This window comes from Monodelphis domestica, chromosome 8 (assembly GCF_027887165.1).
Source record: "Monodelphis domestica isolate mMonDom1 chromosome 8, mMonDom1.pri, whole genome shotgun sequence".
In the NCBI taxonomy this organism is placed as follows: Eukaryota; Metazoa; Chordata; class Mammalia; order Didelphimorphia; family Didelphidae; genus Monodelphis; species Monodelphis domestica.
The window spans coordinates 259,274,415-259,300,458 of NC_077234.1; the positions used below are offsets into that span (position 1 = coordinate 259,274,415).

The window sequence follows — 26,044 nt, forward strand, 5'->3', positions numbered from 1 at the left end:
GGGAGGCGCTCTTTACGCTGAGCCGCTCAGCAGGCTCCCAGCCTCTGAAATGTTTGTTTCATTGTGGCTCTTTGCAAATGCTGCCTCCCCCTCCATAAGCCTGGCACCTCCCCGCCCTGCCACAGGCGTCTGTCCACAGCAGACACACAGTGAATGTTGCTCCTGTAAGGACGCTGGGAACTCGATGAAGTGTCCAATACCACCCAGGGGCTGCAGAGCCCCCTGAAGCGAGGCCCTTCTAGCGGGCATCTCTGGAAGGTTCTCCACCACACGGGTGGAGATTGGCCTAGCGTGCGAGACTGCGTGTAGAAGGAAAGAGCACGCGCCGATGACACCAGGTACTGTGGAAGCTAAAGTGTGCTCTCGTGTAGGTGAGCGAAGTGAAAAAGGGTCTTCGCCTGAATTGTATGAAGACCTTTCCCGTAGCCGTGCTCCGAATGAGCCCTTCTCTGGTGATTCGTTCACACGAGAGAAGCGCGACGAGGACTCACGTGGTCAGAAAGTATTCAGGGAGATTCAGCGTGGCCTGCCGAGCCTCCAGGGGGATGGGAATGGAGCAGGACCGTGCCGCCATCTTCAATTCCATGACCAGACCCGGTCTTTAGTTCCCTGCACCAATAAGTGAGTCTTAGGATCCTGTGACCTCTGAGAGGTGTCAGGGGACATTGCTAGGGTCCTACAGTCCTCTTTGTCAGAAGCTCCCATTGAATTGGTGTGTTTCAGCTCCAAGACCAACCAACACTGTTCTGTGGACCCGAGTTGTTTGGGATGTTTGTTTAGAGGCACAACTAGTGTCATTCAACTCATGAATCCAGTTTTAAATGGACCATTTGATAGGAGAGGCTGTGATAAGAGCTTCTGCCAATCCCTCCTGAAATGTCTTGTTAATGCAAAGGGATAAATGAAGTTGGAGGGGGGGTCCAGGTCAGATCCCTCATTAGAGCCAGTCAGCACTGGGGCAGTTCTGGAATTGGAGGAGTTTGAGGAGGAGCACGAAATCCGGCCACTTTGCCCTTCATTGGGCAGCGATGCAGCCACAACAGGCAGGGAAAGGAGAGCAACTCAAAGGCCTAAAAAAGACTCATTGCAGCACGTTCAGCGCCCTTTAGCTGGGGCTGCAGGGGGTCTCAGAGCAGCAGGGTCTTGCAGGCTTCCAAGTAGGAGTCCAACTTCGCGCAATGGCAGGGCCGCAGCAGGCCGAGCTTCCGCTTGTCTCTGTTCTGTACGGGCAACATCTCACCTCTGATGGGTGGGAATCACCCTCCCTTCTCAGGGATTCCACGACTTGGAGGGGCAGTTCATGCTCTCAGTCAGTCAGTCGTTAACTAGGAAGTGCTTGCTGGGCCAGACACGGTACTAAGAGCAGGCCCTGCTTGCAGGGAGCTCACCATCTGAGGGGATGTTTCCAAGCAAGAGAGCGTGTGCAAGTGAACTCGATGTGGCAGAAGTCATCAGCAATTAAAGAGGGGAAGCCTCAATTGGAGGTGCTGGGAAGATGGAAATTTCACTGAGCCTTGGAAGGGGGATATGTGCATGTGCATGCATGATCAGAGTTTATGCAAACACACATGTATGTACACACACACACATAAACACATGAATGAGGTAGCGAGTCCAAGGCCAGGCCTTTCTTTTCAGATTCCATATGGAAGGAGGAATGGACTTCCGTACAAAGAAACCCGACTAATAAAGCAGGTATACATACAACTACAGACCACACACAGGGGTCTCTATGTGCATGTATTCTATGGCACGTAGCATTGACTCCTTCCTATTCAAGACGGTGCTTGCAGCGACACTATTCTAAAAACAAAGCCCTGAGAAATCACAGCATGATGGAAAGCATTGCAGAGCTGCAGCAGAGAAGTCTTTGGAGAGCAGTGCACAGTAGTGAAACGTGCTGAGCTGCACAGGTTAGGAGGAGTCGGAAGGAGGCTTCCCTCCATGCCCCCAGACTTACAAGCGGCAGAGGAGAGGACACTGAAGTTCATGGCCTCCCAGCTAGCAGCACGCTCTAGGCAAGGAGAGGCCCTGCACTCCTTTCGAGCTGTGAACTTCTCTCATGACAGTCTCTTCAGAGACACTGAAAGAGACAGCTAAAGGGTGAGATGTGCCAGTAAAGAACTTCCAGATGGTGTAAACGGACTTCCCTGCCGGAAGGGAAAGCTTGGCCGAGAAGTCACTTTTATGTGGCTCATCAAATGGGTCAGGAGTTGGTTAGGTGGTGAAGCCACAACTTGATTCCAAGAACTGGGCCATTCCCTGATAGTGTGATTCAAAGACCCCAACAACAGAATAGGGCACATTCCACATGTCTGTGCCCACAGTGCAAGCAGCATCATTGAAAGGAAGGGAACTCCCCCAAGAACACGAGCAGTTGAGTGAATAGAGAGTAAATGCTGATGCATGTGTCTGTGTGTGTGTGTACATGTGTGTGCATGTGTGTACATGATGGCGGTGCTGCCATTTTCCCAGTCGTGTCAGTGGACTTTGGCTCTTTCTTTTCAGTTTTACAAATGGCCTCCTATGAACATCAGTGTTTGCTGGTCTCTCTGTTTCATGGTATCCATTTACATTTAAAATGTTTTTAATTTGGTCTCACAAAGGCCTAATGCTCTTATAGTCCAGCTAGATCAATGGCAGCCAAAGGATGCATTATGTGTCGAATTCTTAAATACTGAAGCCAGCTGGGTGGTCGCTGGATAGAGGCGAGAAGAACAAGCTGCCTCCAAAACTTGAGTTCATCTCTTGTGGCTTCAGCTTCCTCCTGAGCAATAGCCTAGAGGAGTGTGAGGGTCCAATGCCATGACATTTGTAGCATGCTTTACGAATGTCCGTGATAGGTGGAAGCTGGTTATGACTGACCAATAGCGGTCAGCCTTTACCTACTTCATGACTGTCAGCCTCTGTGCTTTGTGTGTAATAACAGATGTCCATGCAACCTCAATGTATTGCAGCTATGACCAGGAAATCCCGTGCCCGGTGCCACCAGCTAGGATGTACTTACAACAAGAGGAGCTCGAAGAAGAAGATGAACGAGGTCCGACCCCCCCGGTGCGTGGAGCAGCTTCCTCTCCGGCAGCCGTGTCCTACAGTCATCAGTCTACTGCCACCCTGACGCCTTCCCCTCAAGAGGAGCTTCAGCCCATGTTACAAGACTGCCCAGAGGACATTGGCCATGGGCAACACCATCCCGACAGGAGGTAGGCTGAGCAAAGTCTGTAAAACGTAGCGTTGTCTCTGCCAGCGAATCAGCATTCATCTTCTAGTTTAAAATGGTACCCAATGATGGACTGACTTCAGTGCCTAAAATGGTGTGCTAATTTCTAGACTTTCGTTCCAAGTCAACTTTAGAACGGCATATTATTTAATAGCAACATATAATTGCTGTTATAACTCTACTCTGGTCTACATGTGACTAGATGATGATGTCCAAGTTGTTCTCCTTTCACAAAATCAAATCTGGCCAATTTTACTCATAGAACTTTTCTCTCTGTAACTTTCCTTGATTTTGGAGATTTCGTACTCTTGAAGAAAATGTCATTCGGTACTTCCAGTGAACAGTCATTATTGTAGAGCTATACAAAAGGAAGTTTAGTCGACACATTTTTGTGGTTCTCCTTTTGTTTAGTTGAAATATCGGATAAGACAGACACCTTTTGTGTGGTCTATTCCATTATTGGGTTCACTCATTTACGTGCTGACTTTTTTATCTATAAATGTACACACATGAAATATGGGTAATTATTTTCCAATACTAACCATTCCCATAACTATATTCATGAGTCTTCATTTAATCTATGGCCATATCCCAAACCGAGGGTGATCAAAAGGAGGACAAAACTATTAACAGGCCGACTTGGGCTAAATAGATCCTGACCTTCATTATCCTGGTATCATTAAGAGTGATGCTAGAAGACCTCATTCTTTGTGAGACAGATCAGAACCGTCTTTGTTTAGTCTGAACTTTCAGTGTCTTCCCCCACCCCCCCCCCCCACCTGGGAAAGAAAGAAAAGTCAGTCTGTGCTGTGTTACTTGTAGGACGTTCCTCTATAGATGGCAGCTATAGAAATATTGTGCTGGCTCAAATCTTGTTTGAGCTAGTATTTTTTCCCCCTCCCCTCCCCGATAAAGTAAAACCATGTTGTGCTAGAAAGGAGCAGATTCATTCCATATAAAAGCTTTAAAAATCTGCCAGATATTGGCTGATTTGAATTCTGTGTACTATACTACTGTATAGATGTTCATTTACCATAAATTTTTTTTCCATAAAAAGTCCCAAATTAGGAAATAACAGAAACATTCTTGGGTAAGATAAGATACGGTCACAATTCCATAGGAGTCAATATTTTCCAAGATGTAGCCTTTGTGCTTTATAAATTCTGACTTCATGTTAACGATATTATTGGAGTGGGTTTTTCTAATCGTTTATGGCAGCTTATCTGGAAGAATCAACATTAGGTGGAGTCTCACAATTGTGTCCTGATGGGAACACATCATTTTTTCTAAATTTCAGAATTAGAGGCTTTTAAAATGCACCATGCTTAGAGCTAGCCCTAGAGACGGGAGGTCCTGGGTTCCAATCTGGCCTCAGACACTTCCCAGCTGTGTGACCCTGGGCAAGTCACTTGACCCCCATGGCCTAGCCCAGACCACTCTTCTGCCTTGGAGCCAATACACAGTATTGACTCCAAGATGGAAGGTAAGGGTTTAATTAAAAAAAAAATGCACCCCGCTTTTCATTAAAGCTAGGTCATTTTTAGAATAATTCTGGGTTGGAACTTCAGGAAACTATATCAAAGGTTACTTTATAAAAACAGCTCCTATTGCTCCAAATGACAGTGGCTTACAATTCTCCCCGAACCCCTCTCTGAGATGGAGAGAGCTTTAAGCTCGCTCTCAGGAGACTCGGCAGCACACTTCAGTTCTCTGAACTAGGTGGGTGAACGACCCCTCTCTGGGTGGGCCTAGAGCTACGAAGCACGTTGGAATGCCAGTTTATTTGGACATATTAAAGCCTCTCTTAATTCTGCTGAGCCACGGAAGCTCCGGCCTCGAACTGTTGGCTGGCACTCCTGGGTGGATGACGCGAGAGCTGAAGCCCCTTCCTGCCCATCTGGGGTGCTGTGCCCTCCAGTCTGGCCTCGTGGGAAACGAAAGCCCAAATGCTTTTGGCATCGCGAGGTGCAGCTTGTCTGTGTCCTCTTAGCTTGGGTCGGCGATGCATGGGCACGTCCGGCTCTTCGGGCCGACGTGGTCTGGCCGTGGTGAGCACCACGTCCTTCTCCAGCATGGACGTGCCTTTGCTTCACCCAGGCGTGCGCTGACTCCAGTCGGCGGTCAGCGAGCCTTCCCAGAGTGTCGGAGAGGGCTCAGACAGAGGGGGTTGGCTTGGCGTGCTTCGTGCGCGCCGAGTCTGCTTCCCATCTTCGTTGGAAGTGGGTCGCTTTCCCGTTGGGCACAGCCAGCCATCGCTGCAGCGTGGGATTCCTTGTGGTCTGAGAGAAGTCCGGCTCTCTCTCTGCCCTTTCCAAAGGCCCCCCAGAGCGCGTGCTGCGGGGTGCAGAGCACCCTTGCCCGAGAATCCCTGCACCCTTCGCGGCTCCGGTTCTGGCTCCCAGTTCTCAGCACGAGCCTCGTCTTGTCTGCTTCCTCGATAAGCCGCAAAGAAAGCTCCAGGCCTGCTGACCCGATCCATGGCTTGGATCGCCGTCTCTGTGTCCCTCCCCCATCGGCAGTCTCCCCGCAGCCCCGATGCACTGCGTTCTCGAGGGAAGGGAGGCACGGGATTAAGCGTGCCAGAACGGCTAGGAACGTGGCTGGCGCGCGGGTGCTGCAGTCAGATCTGTGGGGACGGGCTGGGGGTGAACTGATGTTGAAGGAAATCCCGCCATGCTGCCGTGGGACGCCGCCAATGGCTTCCATTTGCTGAGAGCGGCAGGGAGAGAAAGGGCCGTTCTGGGAAGCACCGCGCTGCGGCGCTGTCGTAGGCAGTGTTCGGGCCGCCTCGGTTCCGGGCTGCCGCTGAAGTCGTGCCCTGCCTTCCCCACGTAGCGGGAGCCGCGTCTTTTTAAGCACGCGTGATCCAATCACGTCCTACGCAGAGCGGAACCTGAAGCGGAGATCCGGGCTTCGCGCTCGGGTGCTTCCCCCCCGGCTCGACCAAGCGCAGGAACGCTTTCCCACGCACAGCCGCAGCTGTCTTTCTCCTTCCTGTGAAGGAAAGAGCCAAATTTGGGGAGCGTCCTGTTGGTCTTCCTTTTATGTGTAGTTGGAGGAACCTGACCGGTGTGTTTATTTTCTTTTTCCACAGACGCCAGCCTGTGAGCCCTCCCCCTCCGCCAAGGCCCATTTCTCCCCCCCACACGTACGGTTACATTTCAGGACCTCTCGTGTCCGATATGGACACTGACGTGCCCGAAGAGGAAGAAGACGAGGCCGACATGGAAGTAGCCAAAATGCAAACCAGGAGGCTGCTCTTACGGGGCCTTGAGCAGACCCCTGCTTCCAGCGTGGGCGATCTGGAAAGCTCTGTCACGGGCTCCATGATCAACGGCTGGGGCTCCGCCTCAGAGGAAGACAACATTTCCAGTGGACGTTCCAGTGTGAGCTCTTCTGATGGCTCATTTTTTACGGATGCGGATTTTGCACAGGCTGTTGCCGCAGCAGCTGAATATGCTGGTCTTAAGGTGGCAAGACGTCAGATGCAGGACGCCACAGGCAAGTTGCACGTTTGCAAAAGTAGTTAAGACATTGCAGTGTGTAGCATTGAAGCAGTATCTTCATTTACCTGTAATGCTCTATAAAGTAGGTGGCAAATAGCATTTTGTATTTCCAAAATTAAAACTATTAGCCAGTGATGTAAAGAATTACTTTCCGTTCAACGCTTTCTACTCGAATCCAGCCGCTACTCAGTTTGTTTCCCATAAAAGTGACTTTACGAAAGTGCACATCTGACTCCCCCCCACCCCCCGACTCCCAGTAATTAAACCACAAAGGTTCCCTCGGACAAAACACGAATTCATTTTATTGCCATTTAAAGCTTTTGCCCTCTTGATCCCAGACTTCCTTCCAGATACATTACACATGACTTTCCTGCACACATTCTGGGCCATTCGGCCTTCTTCCTGTTCCTTGGGCCCTCTGTCACCTATCTCATGTCTTGGGACTCCATTCATAAACGGTTCTCTCTTCTCTCCTCTACCTCCCAGAATCGCTTGTTTCCTTAATACAAGTGAGTGGTGGGATGACAAGAACATTTCTGAAGCGTTAGCCTAAGCATCACGGGCAGAGCGAATGGAGTGCAGGACTTGGAGGCTTGTCTTCCCGAACTCAAATCTGGCCTGAAACACGTATCATTTGGGCAGATCACGCAGCCCTGTAGGCCTCCGTTGTTCATCCGTAGAGTGAGCCGGAGAAGGAAACGGGGTGCCATTCCAGGATCTTTGTGATGAGAACCCCACATGGGTGCCAAAGAGTCAGGCACAACCACGAAAGGACGAAGCACTAAAGATACAAGTACAACAAGTAAACGAGTTCCTGTCCTCAGGGTTGGGGCTTCCCATCGTAGCACAAAACATGGTATGCCTCAGTGGGTTTCTCCAGCAGACGCAGCCCTGTGGCTACCTGATTTTGCTTCCGCTTTAGAAAGCTGGTCTAGTCACAGCCTAGATGTTTGGGTGATTGAGGTGGCCTTGACTTTCTTAAATTGGCTGTAACTCATTTTGGCCAGGGCGGTTGGAAAGATGCTCAAGAATTTATTGTCTTCTTTAAACCTGGCCCTTGGGAAAGGGCAAACCTGATTCGTGGTTCATTCATTCTTTGTCTCTGGAAATAGTCTGAAAAAGGAATGAATGGGGGAATTCTTGGGAAAATGTTGTCAATGGAAAGCCAAGAAAATGTGTGGACTAGAAAATCACTTTTAGCTGTAGGCATTCTGCATTTGAGCTGGATATTTAGGAAAGGGAGTGACACTACCAGGCAGAAGTTGACCCTTGAGACTGAGAGGGGGATCTGTTTTCGGCCTGCGGAGCGCATAAACCAAGGCAGAGAGGACAACTAAGAGAAGGACCTGGTGAGCAGTTCCTCTCGATTTGCACGTATCTATGTGAAAGAAATCAATGTGTGGGTGGCCAGAAGGAGCGATGGATCCAGACTGTGGCCTAATTGGCTTCCAATTGAGCCTTTACTAAGCAGACAGTGTAGGATTGCCGAGTGTTTAAAGTCGGAAGAAGGCTGCTGTGACTAGAGCAGTTCTGTAGGAAGTTTTGAGGAGCTGGAAGCAAGCGGAGTGGGAGATGGGATTGGACGTTTCATTCTAGGCCGGCCGCTCTCTGAGGGATCACTGTTTGGGGAAGGCCACCTGTGCACTGACAGCCTAACAGATCCGGGCCTGTCCTGAGCTAACAAGCCCAGACCACTGTGGAACAGGGGCAGATGTCGGACTGACTAAACACGCAGGTGAAAAGGGGCTTTGGATCATTCTTGGCCAATGTCAGCTCCAGGTGCGTCCGGATTAGGCTATTGCAGTGGCTCAGAAAGGAGGGGATGTGGATCCTTCCAGTCTGAGGAGATAAGGCAGGCCTTCCCTCCTGGTTGGCAAATGAAGAGAGTCAGCTCTCCAGGAACCCAGAGTGGGAATAGAAGAAACTGTGACATCTTTAGAACTGATGACATCGTGTGTATCGGGGACCTCCCTCCCTTCTGGGGTTTTTGAATCTCACCGAGGGGCCCTTCACCATCGCTCAGACATGTGAATGTTGAGCTGTTCTCCCTGTGTGGCGTGAACTTCTGAGAGGGGGCTCGTACCCCCAAGTCTCCCTATTGAGCCGGCTGAGCTCACGCGGCCGTATTCCGAGGCGCAGAGTGCAGAGCCCAGTCCGAGGTCCCAGAACAGCGGGCATCGATGCCCAGGTGGGCTCGGGTCTCAGGGGGTTCAGCGCAGGGCTGCTCTCTCTGCTGACCCATCCTCCCTATCGATCGTCTACCCTCCTCAGCCTTTCCCCAGGCCTTGTGGTGCTTCTTGTCCGGATCTGTCGGACTGCAACAACTCGGGCTCAAAACCTTCTGCAAACCTCTCTCGGGCCTGAGCACCGCAACATTTCTTGGGGCGTCAAGACTTGCCAGTTTTGAGATGTCTTTCATGGGAATTAGGTCACCCCCAGACGTCTTCCTTTAGGAATAGAAGAAGAAGGGGGTGGTCTCAGCCCCCCTAGAACAAGGGTCTAGGAAAGGCCCCTCAGCAGGTGGAGCTGCATTCATGTAAAGCTGCCGGGGGCGGGGGGGTTCCTCTACTCTTCCCAAGGAGGGATGGCGACCTCCCGCTCGAGGGCCCCCGAGCTTCACGACTTGTCTGGACGAGGCTGCCAGTCTGTCATCGTTCCCATGGATGCACGTGTATTGGGGAATGACGCACCTCATCCACGAAAGTGGCTCGTGCTTGTGCACACGCTCGGAGAGTGGCTGGCCCAAGGACGCAGTCCTCGTCTCTGGCCGTTGAGTCACTGCACGGTCCAGATCCCCAGCCCTCAGTTCTCCAGTCTGTATTCAGCACCAGGGTAAGAGCGGAGGGGGGACGGCTTGTGTCCTCTTGAAGGAAACGAACAGAGGCGTGTGGCACACAGAAACGGGAAAGCAATGAAAGAGCATTGATCAGACACCAGTCTGGTGTAGAGAAAAGCAGTCGTGGTGCCAGGAATCAGGAGAATGCACAGTGAAGAGAATGCAGGAAAGAGAACAGGAGGACGTTCAGGGAAAAGCAGACAAGCAGAATTGTGTTTGAAATAGTGAATCCATGAAATGGAGGATCGGGGTTTCAGAGGGAATGCCCGTGTCGTGTTTTTGGTATCTGTATATGACTTGGGGGCATGTACATACAGAATAAAATAATTTTAAGTTTTAAGGGACCAGGATATGGGTAGGAGAATATTAGAGATCAAGTCAGAAGCCACCTAAAAATAAGGCAATGATTCCCGAATGATTTTGCCCTGAAAGGCCTTTCTATTACATGTTTGTGAAAAACGGACGTCTTGTGATAGTTTTATTTTCCAAACATAACTATTTGGTACTTGAACAAGCCATTATCTCGGGTAATCTAGAAATTAGGACACTCTTGATGCTGACTTTTCTGCCATTTGGTACCGTTTCTATGCAGCATTATTGTGTCTTCAGGTCGATTTTCCCTTCCTTTTGCCCTGGCAAAAGCCTCTTTGGAATGAAGCCCATCATTTCCTGTTTCTCCTTAAGTCTTCCTACTTATCTCAGTACTTCAGTGACTCCTCGACCTTGTCCATGTAGATGTCTCGTACATGGTTGCAAGCTGTAGCCCACCTGCATCCTCTCCTCCTGCCCGCCTTCGTATGAGTCTTTCTGAACATCCTCCACAAGGAATCCCAGAGTATCCCGGCATCTTCCTCTGCCCTTTGGCCAGCTTGTCCCTTGGACCCCGTCATCCAGCGCCTTGTGAAGCGACAGGCCCAGGCTTCGTGGATGTCCTTTGTACTACGTCCTGCACATGTTCTGGTCCAGCCGCTGGCCTCTGACATGCTCGAGTTTAATGCGAAGAAGACACGAAGGCAGAATCCACAGAACCCTGTGCCGCGTCCTTGGCTTCCTTGAATCACGGCAGGACACACGGTGCTCCGTGCCTACGTCCGACACAAAGTGGCTGCAGCAGAGGAGCTGAACTGGCCTTGGCAGAAGAGATCACCGAGAAGCCTTGAGCTCATTGGCAGGGCTGGGTTTGAGATTCAGACGGCGCTAATGGAGCCTGATCTTCTTGGACCCTCACGGTGGTGCGTCATCGTTCTCAGGACCAGGCCAAATACAGAGGAGCTCTGAGGTGCCTAGGCTGGAGGCCCGCAGCACGGGCACAGCGAAGGGCTCTTTGTGCCGTGCCTGGAGCGGCCGCTCTAACTGGACTGAGCAAAACGCGTCACGACGTTGGCCGTCCCGAGTCACTGAGAGCCTGTAGTCCAGGCAGAATCCCAAATCTTGGAAGTCTCCAACCAAGGCACAGAAGGAAGCTACTGACAGGAAGATCTGGCTTGTGGGCCTGCAGCAATCTTCATTGGGGCGCCCCCGGCCACGACGTCGATCCGCGTCACGCTCCGCCATGCCTATTCCTCGCTCTGTGGAGCAGGAGGCCCAGCCAGCGTCTCTTCCCCTGTAACGGTAACTCTTGCCGTAGACGCAGGAGCTGCATGGCGGGACTTCCTGTGGGTTGACAGTCGCGTGACTGAGCATTAGGGAAAAGGCTCTTCGTGTTGATGAAACCAACATTCTGAATGATGGCCGCCGGCACCGTTCAGTCATCGGTTCACGGCACGTACTTTGGTTCCAAACGCCACTGAGTAGGGTTAGGGTTACTCAGTCCAACCCGATGGAGAAATCCTTAGAAGACTGTCGAGTCTCGAGGTCTTTGGGCACCAGCTGATTCTCTGCAATAGATGAATTGTTTCAGCGTTAATCTAGATCATGGACTTCATCGTTTTTATCTCGCTGCATGGTTTAATTATCGTCATCCAGGAAGTCCTTATCTGTGTCCTTCAGGTAATGGAATGAACTCTTCGGTTGGGCTTTTTTGAAAGAAAGGGTTCCATTTTAGGATTCTAATGAAATTAATATGAGTGATTAAACAAATGAGTGGACTAATTCATGGCTTCTCGTTTCATTCCTTCTATATCTATTGTTGTTTAGCCAACAGAGGGAGCCTCTAAAGAAGCTGCCCCAAATCCATAGGAGAGCGTTTTCATTGTGTAATAGCAAAATGTGCAGTGCCAGGCAGTGGAAGGCCCTGATGGGGACGTCTGCTTTACAGTTCCCCGTTAGAGACAGCACGTCGGGTGTAGAGTCTTCTGTCATCGTTGGAAGAGGGAGGCGGTTCGGAGGCAGAGAGCCAGCCTTGAAGACGGGTCGCGCGGCTTGGTCTCCGCCATCTCCTTCCTGTGTTGTGCAGCCCCGAACGAGTCACGCAGAGCAATGGCCTCGCCCGTCACACTCTTCTGGCTTGACAACGACGCTTTCGGTTGATCCCAAGACAGAAAATATGGGCTTTTTAAAGGACTCTGTCAAGGCCTGGTGACAGGGACCATTGATATCGCTCATGTCAGGCCATCGCAGTGTCTGAAAGGCCCGAGTTCGTCCTTGGGCAATGCACAAGCTCGGTGGACTCAGATCCCCACAACTAGAAAATAGAAGAAGATAAATTCTGTTTTAGGGACCATCCCAAGAATCAGAACCTGCCCCAACTGAGAAGCTATTTTGAGTGCTGAGCGCGTTTTTGGCGGGCATCAGAAACCTAGACTAGACCCATCCTAGAAGGCCTAAAGAAAGGCCTGACGATGACAGGACAAAGATGGAGACGCCGTTCTGCGTTCTACGTTCTAGATTCGCTTGGGGGGTCTTCTTAAAGCTTGACACAGTTAAGCCTGTCCGTTGTGGGTTCTGCCTCCTCCTCCACTAGAAACCACAGACGAGCCCGTGAAAGGTCAGCTGGGCCGCTAAGGAATCTCTTTATCCGCATTCCCACAAAGGGCTCCTCTGAGCTAGCTGCCTTTTTAGACAGGAGTCCCGAGAGCCGTCCACAAAATGGCGCCGTGAGCTGGAGTGAGCTGGAGTGGATGCTGCCCTTTTCTTCCCTCAGTAGACGTGCCCGTAAGGGCTGGGCCGGGCTCTGTGTGGCTGTTTTCAACTGTCGGCCTGCCTTTTGATCTCTGTGTGTTGGGCTTCTTCTAGGCCGCAGACACTTCCATGGCTCCCACTGCCCCAGGCCCACCAGCCCCGTGTCTACGGACAGTAACGTGAGCGCCGCTCTGATGCAGAGGGCCCGGCCAGCCAAGAAACAGAAGCACGCCCCGGGACATCCGCGCAGAGAAGTCTACACGGATGGTAAGACGCGGAAACAGAGGGAGCTGGAGGCCTTGTTGGCTTGACCTGGTATCCGTAGGGCGGGGAGGTTCCCCGGCACCCGGGGGCAGCTTTGGGCTGCACAACGCCAGTGTTTTAGGGGGTTTGCTTACGCCTCTCCTGGGCCCTGGGGACGCGCGTGCCAAAGCTTCTGGGCTTTTCTCCGTAGCAGACCACTTGCGGTACTCGGCTAATGTACGTGTTCGTAGACAAGCTTTTTATTGCATGAAACCCAGGGCAGGCTTAGCCCTTCTAACTAGAGTGTTATAAGCCGCCCTCTTACGCACCAGAAGACGGAGTCTGATCCTCGACTCCTGCCGGAAAGGTGCCGCTCGTGGTCTCCAGAGGGTCTGGCCATGGAATGCCACACTGTGATGTTGTCTAGAGCCTTGCGTGGTGCAGTGCAGAGAGCAGCCCGAGCCCTGCAGAGTTATTACATGGGGGGGGGGGGGCGTCCCAGCCGCTTCTCCCGGCGACTACCGCCACTCAACAGAAGCAGGAGCGGCTGCCGAGTCTGTCCTGGCAGGGCCTCCCGGCTTGTGCCCGGCCCCTCGGCCAGGGAGGCTGAGCTGCCCGGACAGTCCATCAGGCTGTGCGCTCTGGAAGGGCCGACCCAGAGGAAACGCGGACCGGCGTCGTCTGGCTCCGAGCAGAGGCCGACCCAGAGGAAACGCGGACCGGCCTCGTCTGGCTCCGAGCAGAGGCCGACCCAGAGGAAACGCGGACCAGCGTCGTCTGGCTCCGAGCAGAGGCCGACCCAGAGGAAACGCGGACCGGCGTCGTCTGGCTCCGAGCAGAGGCCGACCCAGGCTCCGAGCAGAGGCCAACCCAGAGGAAACGCGGACCGGCCTCGTCTGGCTCCGAGCAGAGGCCGACCCAGGCTCCGAGCAGAGGCCAACCCAGAGGAAACGCGGACCGGCGTCGTCTGGCTCCGAGCAGAGGCCGACCCAGAGGAAACGCGGACCGGCGTCGTCTGGCTCCGAGCAGAGGCCGACCCAGGCTCCGAGCAGAGGCCGACCCAGAGGAAACGCGGACCGGCGGCGTCTGGCTCCGAGCAGAGGCCGACCCAGAGGAAACGCGGACCGGCGGCGTCTGGCTCCCAGCAGAGGCCGACCCAGAGGAAACGCGGACCGGCCTCGTCTGGCTCCGAGCAGAGGCTGACCCAGAGGAAACGCAGACCAGCGTCGTCTGGCTCCGAGCAGAGGCTGACCCAGAGGAAACGCAGACCGGCCTCGTCTGGCTCCGAGCAGAGGCCGACCCAGAGGAAACGCGGACCGGCGGCGTCTGGCTCCCAGCAGAGGCCGACCCAGAGGAAACGCAGACCGGCCTCGTCTGGCTCCCAGCAGAGGCCGACCCAGAGGAAACACGGACCGGCGTCGTCTGGCTCCGAGCAGAGGCCGACCCAGAGGAAACACGGACGGCGTCGTCTGGCTCCGAGCAGAGGCCGACCCAGAGGAAACACGGACGGCGTCGTCTGGCTCCAAGCAGAGGCTGACCCAGAGGAAATGCGGACCGGCGTCGTCTGGCTCCGAGCAGAGGCTAGGCCTAGTGCACCTCTCAGTACTAGGGAAGTAGGTACAGAAAGCCCAGTGGAATTGCTGTTGGCGCTGTTAGGAGGGGAAAGAAAGGACAGGAATCAGGTAAGTAGGGAAAGCTTTTATGAATGAAATAAAATGAAATGTAGTCCATCATTTAAGCACCTCACCCGAAAATGACTCTCAAACATCACTATGGAAATGAAGTCAGGAAGTGCGACAGTCCAAGAAATACACTGAGCGTGAAAATCGTCGTCTTTCCTCCAACTTCAGGGGCTCCTTCGTTGTCAGTAGCCCCACCAGCCCTGCTTTGCTGCAACAGAGATCCCTCTTCCTTCTCCCTCCTTTCCCTTTGGCAACTCGGCCCAGAGTGTGTCCAGCAGTTGTGTCTTTCCTCCCTTTCCAGCCATCACCCTGCTTCACACCCGCGTTATTTCTATAATCACCGAGTAGCCTTCTGCAAGCTCTTGTCCCTAGCCTCCAGCTCTTCCCCCTCCATCTGATTGTGTGTCCAAAGAGCTTCACGTAGACAATGTGGAAGAGACACTTTGCTGCCTCCCTCAGAGATCACTTTCATCTCCGAGGCTCTCCTGCACGTACCCGATTCCATCTCTCGGTGCCTCTCTAGGACCAGGGGCAGAAGGCGATCGGCTTCCCTCAGTACGATTCCATGTCAGTACACCGTCCTGGCTCGGCATGCTGCGCGTTAGAATCAGGGTGCTCACGATGTCTCAGGGGGCCTGTGACCTCGGAGAAGAGCCATGGCAGAAAGAGGGGGTGACTCTGGATCCCCCCGGCCTCTCTAGGGACAAGACAAGGACTTGGTGAGGGAGGGGTCACCAGCCTGAGAATGCCAGGTGGTGCTCAGGAACCAGACGCCCCAGAATGTCCTGGGGAAGAGCAGGATTTGCACCGTATTGAGCCCGATTCTGCCGCGGTGATGAGGTTGGTCCAGTCCCTGGAGACACAGAGTTGGTGAATAGCCAGGAAGGAGCAAAGCCGTGTAAGTGTTGGGTGCCTGCTTTGTTAGAACTTGGGAAAGGGGGTCAGAAGGGCTATCAGTCCGGCTGAAACTACAGAGCACCCAGGCACGTCCCTGAGGGGAGATTGCCACCCTCCCTTCCCAGGCGGACACTCCCAGGCCTGGTGTAGTGAGAAACAGGAACAGGAACACAGGGAGAAAGTAGGAAGCTGTGAACAGACTGACCCAAAATGGAGGAGTCGGGGAGCCTCGAAACAGAGAGGCTCAGAGCTGCAGGATAGCCTGCTGTCAAAGCTTTCCAGTCCGCCTGAGAACACAGAAGGTAGGATGAGGGAGGCACCTCCAAGGCCACAGAGGCAGGAGAAAGCGAGTCACGTCAGCCTCAGGGTCCGAACCTTGGACTGGCCCATTGCGAAGGACACGCGGAGGAAAGCAGTGTTGAGGAAGATGACGAGGCAGGAACACGGGCGCACCAAGCCTGGCCCGGAGCCTCGGGGAGCCTCTGATGGCAGGAAGTTTTCCCCGAGGCACGTGTTGACCTTCTGCTAGTCTGAAGAGTCATCCGCGTGCCGCTGGCCGCTCCCTTGAGCTGGCAGGCACGAGCACTGCTCAGGAGAATCTGGGAGGGATCCAGCCCGTGACAGGAAGCAGAGTGTGCAGGGGGCTCTGGACTCTGAGCCCCCAGCAGTAAAATGGAAGAGGGGCTTGGCTCCAGAGCTCGCTCTTGGCCACGCCTGGTCTCAGAGGGATGGCCAGGGAGTCGCTCACTGACCAGTGAAGCCAGTGACTGGAATCTGGTTGTGCCAGGGGGCGCCACCCGAGTCCTGAGCTCCGCGGATGGCAGTGTGGCCAGTGGAGGTGTGACAAGCAGGTCACTCAGGGTCTCGCCTCTGAATGGCTTCCCCTGCTGTTGAGGATCTCTTGGGGGAAGAGCAGGAAGAATCTGTTCCAGCAGAGGTTGGACTGTGAGAGTGGCCCCTTGGCAGGGGAAGATTTCTGTCCGATAGGAGAGCCACAAATCATGACCACCGGAAATGGGTACCTACAGAAGGAGGAGCAAACATGGAAGGGGTCATCGGGGAGAGCAGAGTTCCCCCGAGCCGGTCAGGTGGGTGTTGTTGAGAAGCTCTTCCGACTGCCCCACCCAGACTTCCTGGCCAAAGTAAGGCCTTGGTCCGAGCCCCTGTGGCTGAGGGGAGAGGCAGAAAGGGTCGAGGAGGGCCAGATGACCCGTGACCCAGGTCAGTGGCAGACGGGGCTCAAGCGGAGGAGGTGAGGCTTCTTTGTAGGCCCAACCACTAGGGCCAGGACAGACGTGCAGGTGCCTCCGGGGTGTCTCCCTTGCGTGTCCTGGACCCTCTGTGCTTCTGCAGGGGATGGCGGTCTCCAGACGTCCGCAGCCCTGCTGACCCTTCCTTCTGGTTGTGGCCAGCCTTCCAGCGGCACGCGGCCGCCACCATGCCAGTGCCAGCGCGTGGGCCCTCTGCTGGCTGGGCGGAGGAGACGCCTGGAGGGATGCGGCGTTGGGCCAGCGCAGGGTCAGGGGAGGCTGGCGCATCCCCAGCGGAGGGGCTTCCCTCCGCGTCCCCAGGCAAGAGTCTGTCCCATGACATTACGGGAGACACCTGGAGATGACCGGAAAACTTTGCTGAAATATGTGGAGGCAACGGCTGAGCCCGTGCGCCCGCTCGCTTTCCGCCCAAGAAGAGGGAAAGAAAAGCAGCCCATCCCCCCCCCCCACCCCAGACCTCTGTAGAGTCCCATCTCGATCCCTTCCCTAATGGCGTCTCAGGGAAGGACTTTCTCCGGACATTTTTTCCCGAGTCGTCCCTCACTCGGCCACCCGCTTCCTGCCGCTGAAGTAGGTAATCGGCTCTTTCCTCCCGCCGTCTCCCTTCTCAGACGGTTAGCTTCATTTAGACCTTTCTGTGGCTTGACGCAGTGTCTAATTTTCTTCGACAGCCATTGCCGTCCGCATGTCTTATTCGTTGACCATCAACCTTTGTCCAGACAAGGCCCAGCTGTGCTGCTGCGCTTCATCGATAGGCCGAGCGCCGGCTGGCCCGAAAAGGGTCGAGAATCGGGGGCAGCCGTCAGGCCGACCCGCGGGGGCGGAGCGCGCGTGCCTGGGCTTCGTCTGCGGGGATGGATCTGGGGCCGCCCCAGGACAGCCGGAGGAGGGAGCCTGCGCTCAGTCGGCTTCGGTGGCCACGCGGGCCAGCTCAGCTCCCGCCGCAGGGCGCGCCTCGCCAGGACTTGTGTCCGCCGAGGGCGCTGCCCCGTCCTAGGAGATGTGGGCCCGAGTTTGAGAGACGGCCAAGCCTCGAGACACGTCGGCCGTGACGGTGAGCGGCCTGGCCCCGGGCCTTAAAGGGAAGGGAAGCGACGGCTCGGGAAAGCGGAGAGCGCCGTAACAGGACTCTGGGGCCGGACTTTCTTCATTCCTTGCTCAATTGGACAGGCAGCTTCTTGCAGGGAAACGCGCCGAGATTCGGATTGTCTTCTGTAGTGCTCCAGATCGCCCTTGAAGGGCTGCGAGGGCGATCCTGCCTTGTCTGGGATCAGAGGAGCCCCGAGGCTATCGGTGTCACGGATAGGGCTCCGTCGGCTCCTGACGGCGTTTGGTAGTTGGTCAGCGTCCTGAGGGGCAGCACTGAGGCCTGGCACTGAGCCAGCCCTGGATGGACCCCGGTGCCCAGAACACTTGAACGCGGTCTCGGAGAGCACAAGCTGGGGAGAAGCTCGGAGCCCCGAGAGGGGACGTCGAGGCTCTGCACAGAGGGAAGGGGCTCCTGATGGTCCCCCGCTCCCAAGGCTGTCCAGCGGGCCGTCCTTTGGATCTCGCCGATGACCCCAGAGGTCGGCTCACAATGAAGATACTTTATTGAAGATGAAGGAATTGCCCTTTGGGACGTGGTGCTGTTCCTGCAAATAGGAATGCCTGGAAAGGGAGTGGAGGAGAGGCATCCCTCGAGGGAGGGTTGGGACCTCGGGGGTGACTAGAACCGTGGCTGCCACTTGTCCCATTCCGGGAGCAAAGGCAACGGGAAAGGTAAGAGGAGACCTGAAACTGCTTTGGGGTGAAGTCGGCGTGGGATCCAGGCGTGGACCCCAGACGGGAAAAGTGGCTCCGTCTAATGGCCAGAAGGCCGCACGTCGGTTTGAGGAAAGCGTGACTCTGACCTGCGCTGTTTGACCAAGGACGTCACCCGTATTCATTTCTACTCGTCTGTGAAATGGGAGTCATTATGCTGTTCTGTACACAGGAAGCTCAGACAAGAAAGCCTACAGATGTGTGTGTGTGTGTGTGTGTGTGTGTGTGTGTGTGCGTGTGCGTGTGTGCGTGTGTGTGTGTGCGTGTGTGTGTGTGTGTGTGTGTGTGTGTGCGCTTTGTAGACGTTAAACGCTCACGTGCCGTTTATTCAGTGCTATTAAACTCTCACTAGATCTCTCTGTTTCATTCTTCTGATGTCGTTGTTTCCTTTGATTCTGTGGCTGTTCTCGTCTACTCTCCCACTCACTACCTTACTTCCGAAGGCATCGTGCCCTTTTCTTGATGAAGAACAATTGCGAAGACGTAAAACAAAATTGCTGTACTTCAGCTTATCAGACTAAAGTGTGTACTTTCTGAGGGGCAAATCCAATGCCATATTTCCCCCCAAAATGGTCCTTTAAGCTTCCCTGTCACGGACTGTTTTCAACCAAATGAATTTGTGTTTTGTGTTTTAAAGACACGGATGGCTTTGCAGTCAGTTCTGGGAAGGTTCCCATTTTCAGTCCGTTTCACGATACAGCTGCAGCCCCACAAAGCTGCTTAGTTAGCTAAGTCCTTAAGGTTTAATGAGAAGATGTCACAGAGGACAATTCATGGCCATCTGAAATAAGGTTTATAAAACGGAAGAGGTAGACGGGACTGCATCCTTATGTTCGGGTTGTTTTCCATTCAGTAACTAAGTAGGACCTGGGAAAAAACAAACCCACACAAAATGTCCTGAAACTTGAGGTACCGTATCCCCAGCCCTGGGTCTCTAGCAAAGAGCCGATGATTAAGTCTATTGCTTTAGGCAACGAAATAAAATAAAAATGAACATGCAAAGGAGAAAGAACCCAACAACTGATGGCTATTCTGGGGACAGAGAAGATCTCAGCTCAAACTCAGAGGACAATGAAGTAAAAACAGCTGCTTCAAAAACATCAAAGAAATACAGTAAATGGCCACAAGTAGGAAAAAAAGAACTTTTGGGAGAGCTTTAAAAAGACCTCAAAAACCAAACAAGAGAGATGGAGGGGAAAACTAGAAAAAATAATAGCAATGAAAGAAAATCAAGAAAATGTGAAAAGAAAGATCACCCAAATGGAAAAAGAGATCCAGAAATTAACAGAAGAAAAGAGTGTATTAAGAACTAGAATTGGACCAAGGGGAAGCTAACCATTTCCCAAGCCAACAAGAAATAATAAGGCAAAAAAAAAAAGAATTAAATAACAGAAATTGAGAATGTGAAGCGTCTTATAGCAAAATCAACTGATCTGGAAAATAAATCAAGAAGAGGCAATATAAGAATAGTTAGTCTTTCAGAAAGTTAAGTTAAAAAAATCATAATCCAAAAAGTCATCAAGAAAAATTGCCCAGAAATTCTAGAATCAAGGTAAAATAGAATTTGAAAAAACCCACCAATCACTACCTCAAAGACATCCAAAGATGGAAATGTATGGGAGCATCATTGCTAAGTTCTGTAGCTCCAAGGATAAGGAGAAAATACTATAAGCAACAAGAAAGAAAAAAAAGAAATATGGTGGCACTATCTCATCAGAATAACAAGACTTAGCAGCTAGAACATTAAAAGAATGCAGGACATGGAATACATCATTTCATAGAGAAAAAATAATGTATGTACAACCAAGTATAACATCAAGCAAAGATGAGCGTAATTATAAAAAGTTTAAAAAGAAGGATATTTAGCAAATTAAAGGAGTTTCAACTATTTCTGGAGAAAACCCCAGAACTTCATAGTCATTCAGGCTTACAACTAGCTTACAACTTGAAGAATTCCTTTCCTTTTTTTGAAAACTGGGTGTGACAGCAGCTTTCTCTCAAATGTTACCCAGTAGCACGTCATATTGATACAGCTTGAAGAGAGGGGGTTACTGTGTTTTATGATGCTTCACTGATGGATGTATACATTACTTATAGAGACACAGTGGAGAGAGGCAGCCTCGAAACCAGGGAAAATACCAGTATGTGCCGTGTGATCTGCTTTGGTCAAGGACTGTAGCCCACCCAGGAGTCCCTGTCCGTAAACTTGTCCAAATCTTTTGCTTGTTGTCGTAATAACATTAAACTGTTTATCGAGAATGTTGTTTTTAACGACCTCGATGGCATGATACCATTTCCAGGGGAAGCCGGTATGGAATTTTGCCTTAATTACTTGATCTGTGCATGTAGTCCGTTATGTAGTCGACCGTCATTCCGTAGTGATCGTCCACATGCATTTATTAAGCACGTATGGAATGCTACTAGTGCCGGCGATCCAGATACAAAGAATGCTGTGGAACGTCTGTCAGAGAAAACAAGATGTAGCTGTATAAGAGTACGGAGAGGGAGGTCCTCGCTTGCCTGTGGAGGGATCTGTCAAGAGGTTTATGGAGAAGGAGTCAGCGCCCGCCGGGCAGGCAGAGGAGACAGTGGTGTGTCCCGTGCGAGGGGCAGAGCAGGTGAGATGGCTCCTCATCGCGCTGGTAAGGGGAGCGATCCAGGTGGAAAGATGGGGTGTGGGCGAGCTGAGCTGCTGGAGGCTTTACACGCAGGAGCCCTCATTTTAGCGGACACAGAATAGGAAATCCACCCGTGTTCGTTGGTAGAGCAATAATATGATGAGAGACGTGTTTAAAGAACGTCTGGGACATTCTCGTGGTCACAGAGAGGGGATGAAGGCCTGAGTCATGGTGGTGGCGATGCAAATCCAGTGCAAGAGATCTGCGGACACGGAAACGCCACGACGGGCCACCTTTTGTGTGGGGAAATGAGAAATCAAGGAGAAAACTAGCGAGTCTGGCATGATAGAAACAGAGACGCTTGCTAGAAGCATTTGCTGTGGGTGAAGGAAAAGGATTCCTCTGTTGGTCATGAGATGTCTTCGCATTACAATTCTGTCGTCAGTCCATGTTAGAGGCTCGAGTCTGGGAAAAAGGGTGGAGATAGATGTACAGACCTGGGAGTCATCTGCATATGCAGGACAATCACCGAGAAGGAAGAGGAAAGATCTCAGGGGAGGACTTGATGGCAAGGCAATGTGGCAAGAGGAGGAGGGAAGGGAGAGGGAGTGCCTTGGAAAGTGTGCAAAATTCCCCCGTGAAAGAGTGCACGAAGGAGAGGGTGGTCAGCAGACTCGAATGCAGCATGCACCTAAGGGACTTAAAAACAGGACTCTCCGATTTGCCCACGAAAATGACTGATCTCATCGGAGAAACATATTAAATTAAGTGGAAGGAAAAAAGGATTTCAGGAGAGAAAGTAACATATGTAAACATGTTTCTGGAATTTAACTGAGAATAATGGGCTCTGGAAAAGTTTGTTTTTGCAAAGGGTGGAGCACTTAGTACTTAATAACCTCCATGAATCTAGATTCTCATCCGGATCACAACTCTCTCTCGCAGTGAAGATTGCAGGGTCAGAATTTGAGCATTCATAGGGACTACAGAGGCCGTCTACTAGACCACGCCATCCCTCCGGATCAACATAGTCCAGGACGTACCCGTGTTGTTTCCCTAACCTTTGTATAGCTTTTGTAGCACAAGCCACATGTTCAAGGTTGATATCTCCGAGCCGTGAGCTTCGCAGCCGAGGTGCATGAAATGGCCCACCTTTAGAATGTTATTAGTGACTTCCTTGCCAATACGGTTCCTGTAAATAAAACCTGTTTTGAAACCTCACTGAAGTGGCCAATAAATACTTTGTCACCCAAATAGTCACTTAAAGGAAGTTGTCCACTTGTAGATGTTGCCTATTCTTTTCATGAATGGATACCGGTTTTTTCTTCTTGGCCTGTCTTTTTAAATAGTTCATCTAGTTCAGATCTTTATACAAACACTCCAGGAAAAGAAGCGCTAACACCTGAAATTTATTTGAATGACTGAGCTTTCGGGGTGGCGCTGTATGCCTTTTTTCTTTGACTCCTACACTTCTATTTTCACGCTTCTCACCCAAGACAGAGAGAGCAAACAAAGAAACAGGAAAAAACAACGCTTGTGTTTTTCACATTTTGGGTGTGTTTACCTGGATCCGCACCGCTGTTCCCAGCTGTTCTAAATAGAACTCTCAATGTGCTTCTTCCTACAATGATTTCTCTTAGAATCACAGATATCCAGAGCCAGGTGAAAGCATTCATTTTTCCTGTGGCAGCGAGTTCCTGTAGGACCCCTTGGGTCGGTGATGACTATTTGTTGAGTCGAGAAAAACCTTGGTGGAGGCTTAGTGAGTGTGGGTGACCCCTAGTAGGAATGCTTAGAAGATGCTTAGTTCACAAGGTTTCGATGGAGCCCCTCTTACAGCTGTTGGGTCTTTCTGAGGGGTATCAAGGCAGACAAGGGCCAAATCGAAGAGTATTCCCAGGAAGAGGTCAACAGTTACCAAAGGGAGGGGACTTTCGTCGGTGAATCCAGTTTGGGGGCCTTTGAGACGACTTGCTCTTTGGAGTTGCCACGATTGTTTTCCCTTTTTTCAGGATTGAGCGCTTGGCTCCGCCAGCACTTATATTCTAGTCACGCTCTCGGCCAGGCCCACTTTCCTGCGTTAATGCTGTTGTGGTTATTTCAGTGGCTCTAGTTTCCGGCACCCCGACATCGTTAACCATGTTAACAGGCTTGATTCCATAGGCTGCGTGCCACAAGGGCTTCAAGAGCCAGGGCTAGGAACCACAGGGCTGATGGCACAGACGCCAGATTCCCAGAGTTCCTGGCCAGGCTCCGCCCTTAAGCCCAGGGAAGGGAAGTCATGTGACGTTAAGGGGGCGGATCCAGAGAGGAGAGGCAGAGAGCCACCTTTGCCCAGGGTAGCCGGTGATAGGTCTGTGCCCCAAGGTGTGGCGCAGCCGAGACTTGGGCGTCCTGGGCGGTCTGGGGCTGGCCGAGGTGACCCGCCAGAATGCAGTCCGGGAAGATGGAGGGGCCAAAGCCGTGCCGTGTCCCAGGAAGGAGGAGCCCCGGCCCGGCCGAGGGAGAGCCGCTCCTGAAGCAAAGGGCAGAACGGAGGCGCAGAGGCAGCTCGAGGGAAGATGCGGCCCGCCGCAGAACTGGCAGAGAGGAGGGTGACCCCCATACAGAACCGAGCGCGTCCCTCCCCTGAGCCAGAGCTGCGGCCGGCTGTGCTCGCTGAAGCCAGAAGAGGTCGCCCTCCCTCCGCTCTCCTGGGCCTGCGGACTTCCGGGTAGCGGGCACTGCTGCCGCCTGCTTTGACTCCACTCCAGCTCCTTGGCTGGCGGGCTTCACTTGTGGAGCGTCTGCGAGGCCCCCTAGTGGCCGAGCGCCCCCACAACGTCCGGGCGGCGTGAAACAGACGCTTTCCTGGAGGCCGCTCCGTCGGCTTCCTCCAGGCTGGGGGCGTTTTCTGGCCGCTCTCCCTGCTTGCCCTCCCTTCCTTCTTTGGGCCGCCGCTAAAAGCTCCCGTTCTGTGGTCGTTGCCTTCCTCCGTGGACTGCTCCAAGGGTCGGGGTTCCCGTGAGGCCCTCCGGGTAGGGGTCTGCCCTCCTCGGTGCCTGGCGTGTTCGGGCCCACGCTGGGGAGCACAAGTCCTAGCAGAGCCGCCTGCCTAAGGACAGGCTCGTTGCTCGGAAGCCTGTATAGTGTGGGCTTTACAGACGGACTGTCGTCTGTACCGTCTTCAGGACACAGAACTTGTGCCTGTGTGCATGTGTATGTGTGTGTGCACGTGTGTGCGCCTGATCATCTATCCCAGCAGACGCTTTGCCTCCTGATGGGGTCTCTTCGGTTCAGGATATCCGCACGCAGTTGGCAAGTCCCAGTCATGTTGGGCCGGTCTTCTTCGCTGAACAGGCCCGCAGCTCTGCGGCCACGAAGGCTCTACAAAGACGTGAGGGCCCTGAGTATTCATGGCACAGAAGGCCGTTGGGGAGCCCCGTTCCACCGGCCCACCCTGGGCTCCCAGCACACAATAGACCTAGGGAAGAGGACCTGGGGTTCTCCTAAACACATCAGTCATGGGGAGGCTGGCGGCTCTGAGCCGGGCCTAGAGATGGAGGTCCTGGGTTCCATCTGACCTCAGACCCTTCCGGGCTGGGTGACCCTGGGCCAGTCCCTTGACCCCCCTGGCCTGGCCCTGACCACTCTTCGGCCAGTACACAGACCGACTCCGGGAGGGAAGGGGAGGTTCTAAATACGTCAGTCCATCAGTCACAAATAGGTCAGAACCCAACGAGCAGAGAGCACAGTGGCAGCTTCTCTTCGTAGTCAGGGTTTTCTCCCATCGATGTTCATCTGTTACTCAGGAGGACTAAATCCCTCTGTGAGGAGCACCGTGGACCAGCCCGCGCTGGCACACATGCATGCAGTAGAGCTGAGTTCGAGGCTCTCGGTGAGCAGCTCTGGGTCAGTGATGCTCATCAGGCCATCTAATGGCGTTAGACGTCGGTTTGCCTCTCTGTACGAAGAGTAGATTGAAGTGAATGGAATGAGGCTGTTTTCTCGCTAAGCAGGATTTTTTTGACACTTTCACAAGTCATTTGCGGGTACATAGCCTTTCCATTAGAAGGTAGAGAAGATCCGGGTTCAAAACCAGCAGAGAGAGTTGTGCGCCTTTTTCATGTGATGCACACAAGTGATAAAGTGTTTCTGAATATTTATTTCAGATCTTCCTCCTCCGCCAGTGCCGCCTCCTGCTCTAAAATCTCCCACAGTCCAGTCCAAGGGACACCTCGAGGGTCGGCCGATGATGTTGCCAAAACTTCCCCACGTAGAGGCGCGCGCAGACCGGTCTGCAGAGAGAAAAGGGGGTGGCTACAAGGGGAGAGAAGCGCTGGATGGAAGGCCAGCTTCCGACACGAGGACAAATCCGGGAGAGCCCAGAGACGCCCAAGAACTGCAAGGTGATGGGAAGGCCAGAGGGAACAAGGCGTCCAGACGAGACCTTCCACCGCCAAAAACCCACCTTGTGCAAGGTACGATCTTCATCTTAATGAATCTCAGGGGCATTTTGTGGCCATGTTAGACAAGGTGATGAGGGAGCATCTTGGTGGCCTGTGGCCTAGCTGGGGGGCTCTCAGGCTCAGCGGATGGCAGTAGGCTGCTATGAGAGACCAAGGCAGGACATTTGACTGCTAGGAGCAGTCCAGAATGGCCCCCACATGGGCCGCCATCCTCTCCTAGCAGAGTGTCTAAAGGAAGCTGCCCTTGATTCATTGTGCCCCTCCTGCACGGTGGAGCACCTCCTAAGAGTGACTGAGCCCCTGAGGAATGATTTAGGCCAACCAGGCTGGAAAAGTCCAGTGAAATTCACTGAGAGGGAAAAAGCTTCAGAACCACAATTGGTCATCAGCATGAAGGACTTTTGTCTTGGAGGAAGAAGGATCTAAGTTCAAATCTAGATTTAGATCCCTAGAGCTGCGCCAG

General features: G+C 52.9%; 1 protein-coding gene across 23 annotated transcripts in view; it reads left to right on the top strand.

Annotated features, from left to right (window-relative positions):
- ROBO1 (roundabout guidance receptor 1) overlaps positions 1 to 26,044 on the top strand; it is a 1,078,784-nt gene that overhangs the window by 1,047,733 nt on the left and 5,007 nt on the right. For 19 of the 23 annotated variants that reach the window (XM_056807827.1, XM_056807826.1, XM_056807829.1 and 16 more), the window contains 4 exons: positions 2,958 to 3,203; positions 6,315 to 6,721; positions 12,737 to 12,889; positions 25,285 to 25,593. In XM_056807827.1, coding sequence (XP_056663805.1) covers positions 2,958 to 3,203; positions 6,315 to 6,721; positions 12,737 to 12,889; positions 25,285 to 25,593 — 1,115 coding nt within the window. The remainder of the gene's footprint in view (positions 1 to 2,957; positions 3,204 to 6,314; positions 6,722 to 12,736; positions 12,890 to 25,284; positions 25,594 to 26,044) is intronic. The other 4 variants (XM_056807833.1, XM_056807832.1, XM_056807830.1 and 1 more) reach the window with 1 other exon arrangement.